The sequence below is a fragment of the Mobula hypostoma genome, chromosome 31 (assembly GCF_963921235.1).
Source record: "Mobula hypostoma chromosome 31, sMobHyp1.1, whole genome shotgun sequence".
Taxonomy (NCBI): domain Eukaryota; kingdom Metazoa; phylum Chordata; class Chondrichthyes; order Myliobatiformes; family Myliobatidae; genus Mobula; species Mobula hypostoma.
In genome coordinates, this window is record NC_086127.1 from 853,473 (window position 1) to 857,500 (window position 4,028).

Genomic DNA, 4,028 nt, shown 5'->3' on the forward strand with positions numbered 1-4,028 from the left:
GAACGAAGGGGTTAACGTATGATGAGCGTTTGGCGGCTTTGGGTCTGAAGTAACTGGAATTTAGAAGAATGTGGGGGGGCGGGTGGATTTAATTGGAACCCACTGAATGTTGAAAGGACGAGATAGGGTGGATGTGGAGGGGATGTTTCCTCTTCTGGGGGGTATCCAGAACTAGAGGGCACAGCCTCGAAGTTGAGGGGTGACTCTGTAGAATTTTTTTTTAAAAAAGCACTCATTATATAATTTAGGAAGCTTCTTTTAATTAAAGGATCGATGAGCAACAAGGATCAAACTGAGATGTAGAGTACAGAAATTGCATCGTGTATATATTGTATATATTAATGCGAACGCGCTCTGCTCCGCATGTTTAGGGATTTCACGGGGAGGGGCGGAGCGCTGCGGAGCGAGCGATCTTTAATTCCACCCCGAGAAAAATTGCTTAAAAAACGCCGTCTCGAGTCCCTCCGGAATGATTTCAATCTGTATACCAAAGCAAGAGAAATGTCAGTTGAACGGTGGGGAGTGTCGAGGGACAGGGGAACCTCGGGGTACGAGGGTAGGACACGCACTGTGAATGGTGGGGAGTGTCGAGGGACAGAAGGACCTCGGTGTACGAGGGTAGGACACGCACCGTGAACGGTGGGGAGTGTCAAGGGACAGGGGGACCTCGGGGTACGAGGGTAAGACACGCACCGTGAACGGTAGCGACTGTCGAGGGAGAGAAGGATCTCGGTGTACGAGGGTAGGACACACACCGTGAACGGTGGGGTGTGCCGAGGGACAGAGGGACCTCGGTGTATGAGCAACACACATCAAAGTTGCTGGTGAACGCAGCAGGCCAGGCAGCATCTCTAGGAAGAGGTACAGTCGACGTTTCGGGCCGGGTCCCTTCGTCAGGACTGACCGAAGGAAGAGCTAGTAAGAAGTTTGAAAGTGGGAGGGGGAGGGGGAGATACGAAATGGTAGGAGAAGACAGGAGGGGGAGAGATGGAGCCAAGAGCTGGACAGGTGATTGGCAAAAGGGATATGAGAGGATCATAGGACAGGAGGCCCAGGGAGAAAGAAAGGGGGGGGGGACCCAGAGGATGGGCAAGGGGTATAGTGAGAGGGACAGAGGGAGAAAAAGGAGAGTGAGAAAAAGAATGTGTGTAGATAAATAAATAACGGATGGGGTACGAGGGGCTGGTGGGACATAGGACAGAGGAGAGCTTGGGGTAAGAGGGTAGGTCACACACCACGATGGCGGGGAGAGTTGAGGGACAGAGGGACTTCGGCGTATCTCGGGGTTCTGAGGAGCAGAGAGTCCTGGAGGGAGGGTGAGAGTGGGGGAGTTTCCGGAGGGGGGTGTAATTCCCATGGGTCGATCCCGGTTACCTGAGTGTTTGGGGCGTAGTTGCGACGGGCGATGACGTCCTCGGCCACCTTGAGGGCTGCCCGCCTCTCCTTCACGTTGGCGCCTCGACCTGGAGGGACGGAGGGAGGGAGGGAGGAGGAAAAGGCAAGAGAGAAAGATAAATGAACGTGGCATAGCTAATGGGGGGGGGAGGGGTCGCGGAGGATCGGGGAAGGTCAAAGGGCAGGGGTCGGAGCCGATGGGGTGGTCGCCAGTCGGACGTGCTGGGTTCAGTGGTCAAGAGGCGGACAGAGGTCAGGGGGCGTAGGGTGGGGAGTGAAACGGGTCGGGATCAGGGGGATCGAAGGGTCAGGGGGTTCAGAGGTCAAAGGGGGCGGGTCAGAAAGGGAGGACTGGAGCGGGGGAGCGGCCGGAGGGAAGGAGGGAAGTGGACGCTGAGGTTGCGGGATAGTTGGGGGGGGGGTGTGGGAGGAAGAGAGGGACGTGGGGGGGGGGGGAGAGGAGAGGGGTGGAAAGTGAGAATTACCTTTCCAGACGTAGACTTTGCCACAGACTCCGTTGTCTAGGACGAAGCAGTCGTCAGATTGGAGTAGAGCCCGGGGGAAGGGGCTTTTGGAGGAGATGGGGGTCAGCAACATCGAGCCGGTGGCGTCTGAGACCTGGGGGGGGGGGCGTTGGGGAGAGGGAGAGGAGAAGCGGGAGGTGGAGAGAGGAGACGAAGAGGTGGGAGTGGGGAGAAGTTGGGGGAGGGGAGAGCTTGGAGAAAGAGGGAGGAAACAGAGGGCGAGAGGGAATGGGGAGGAAGGGAGAGAGGAGGTGTAGAGAAAGGGGTCGTGCGGTGGGGGGGGTGTTGTGGAGAGAGAAGGGTAAAGGGGGAATGGAGTGGGGGGGGCAAAAAGAGGTTAGGGCCGCACTTTCCAAGAGCGTCCCGACCCGTCCAGTCAAGTTCCCTTACAAATCTCCGGCACCGCCGTGTCCAATTGACCAATCTCCAACCCCTCTCCCACGATCAGACTTCTCGCTCCCTCCCCGCCAACAAACCCCCCCCCCACCCCGCCCACAGCCCTCTCCTCCAAGCGGAGGGGACTCACCCACCTTGGAGAGCTCAGCGGTCTTGCTGTGGGTCTGATCGGCCTGGGCATCGTCCTGTGGTGTTCCCTCCTTCAGCAACGGCTTGGCTCCCAGGACCTGCGGGAACGGCGTGAGACTCGGACCTGGCGCGGCGGAAAACACGGCCCAGGAAGAGGCGGAGTGGGGGTCGGGGTGGGGGGCTTCGATGTACGAAGGTAGGACACACCGTGAACGGTGGGGATTCTCGAGGGACAGAGGGACCTCGGGGTACGAGGGTGGGACACGCACCGTGAACGCTGGGGCGTGTCGAGGGACGGAGGGATCTCGGTGTACGAGGGTGGGACACACACCGTGAACGGTGGGGCGTGTCGAGGGACAGGGGGATCTCGGTGTACGATGGTGGGACACGCACCGTGAACGGTGGGGCGTGTCGAGGGACGGAGGGACCTTGGGGTACGAGGGTGGGACACGCACCGTGAACGGTGGGGCGTGTCGAGGGACGGTGGGACCTCGAGGTACGAGGGTAGGACATACACTGTGAACGGTGGGGAGTGTCGAGGGACGGAGGGACCTCGGGGTACGAGGGTGGGACACGCACCGTGAACGGTGGGGAGTGTCGAGGGACGGAGGGATCTCGGGGTACGAGGGTGGGACACGCGACACGCACCGTGAACGGTGGGGCTTGTCGAGGGACGGAGAGACCTCGGGGTACGAGGGTGGGACACACACTGTGAACGGTGGGGAGCGTTTTGGGACAGAGAGACCTTGGCGAACAAGTGTAAATGGTGGGAAGTGTTTTTTTTGGGGGGTGTGTGGGTGTGGTAGAGGGAGATCAGCATAAAGCGGGAGGGAGGGTATCCCGCCGATAGGAGCGAGAGCTCACCTCGATCATCTCCGGGGGCTCCTCGCCGTCCCGCACGATGACGACCCGTGCCCGGCCCTTACGCTCGAGGTCCCGGATTGAGCCGGCGAATTGAGCGGATTTCTGCCGCTCGTACAGGTTCGAGCTTGTTCCACACCACTGGTAGATGGTCTGGGAGGGGTGGGGGGTGGGAGTGTGGAGAAGGAAAGATTGTGGAGTGGGTGGAGAAGGGGGGGGCGCAGAATAGGCACGTGAGTAAGGAGCAGGGTGAAGAGAGAGGGGTAACGGGAAAAATGGTTGTGAGAGGACAGACGGAGGGAGGAACGAGAGAGAGAGAGAGGAGAGCAAGGGAGAGAGAGCGGAGGGAGAGAGGAGCGAGAGCGAGAGGAGGTGAAGAGAGCGGAGGGAGGGAAGGAGGGGAGTGGAGAGAGAGGAAGCAGGGAGAGAAGTTGGAGGAAGAGAGAGACGGGAGGGAGACAGAGGGGAGGATGACAAGAGGGGATGGAGAGAGAGGAGGGAGTGTGTGTGTGAGAGAGAGAGAGAGAGAGAAGAAGGAGGGGAGAGGAAGGAGGGAGAGAGAGAGGGAGATAGGTGAGGAAAGAGGGTGGAGGGAGAGAGAGGGAGATAGGTGAGGAGGGAGAGAGGTGAGAAGAGAGAGAGAGGAGGGGAGAGAGGAGAGAGGGAGGGAGTGAGAGGCGAGAGAGAGAGCGAGTAGAGAAGAGGGGATGGAGATAGAAAGAG

General features: G+C 59.3%; 1 protein-coding gene across 3 annotated transcripts in view; it reads right to left on the reverse strand.

The window, feature by feature from the left end:
• Window positions 1-219: 219 nt before the first annotated feature.
• Window positions 220-4,028, reverse strand: part of capgb (capping protein (actin filament), gelsolin-like b) — a 22,640-nt gene continuing 18,831 nt past the window's right edge. For all 3 annotated transcript variants that reach the window (XM_063036777.1, XM_063036778.1, XM_063036779.1), the window contains exons 6-10: window positions 3,309-3,458; window positions 2,450-2,542; window positions 1,881-2,013; window positions 1,375-1,463; window positions 220-480 (exon numbers count right to left, since the gene is read on the reverse strand). In XM_063036777.1, the coding sequence (XP_062892847.1) occupies window positions 415-480; window positions 1,375-1,463; window positions 1,881-2,013; window positions 2,450-2,542; window positions 3,309-3,458 (531 nt within the window). In that variant the 3' untranslated portion in view covers window positions 220-414. The remainder of the gene's footprint in view (window positions 481-1,374; window positions 1,464-1,880; window positions 2,014-2,449; window positions 2,543-3,308; window positions 3,459-4,028) is intronic.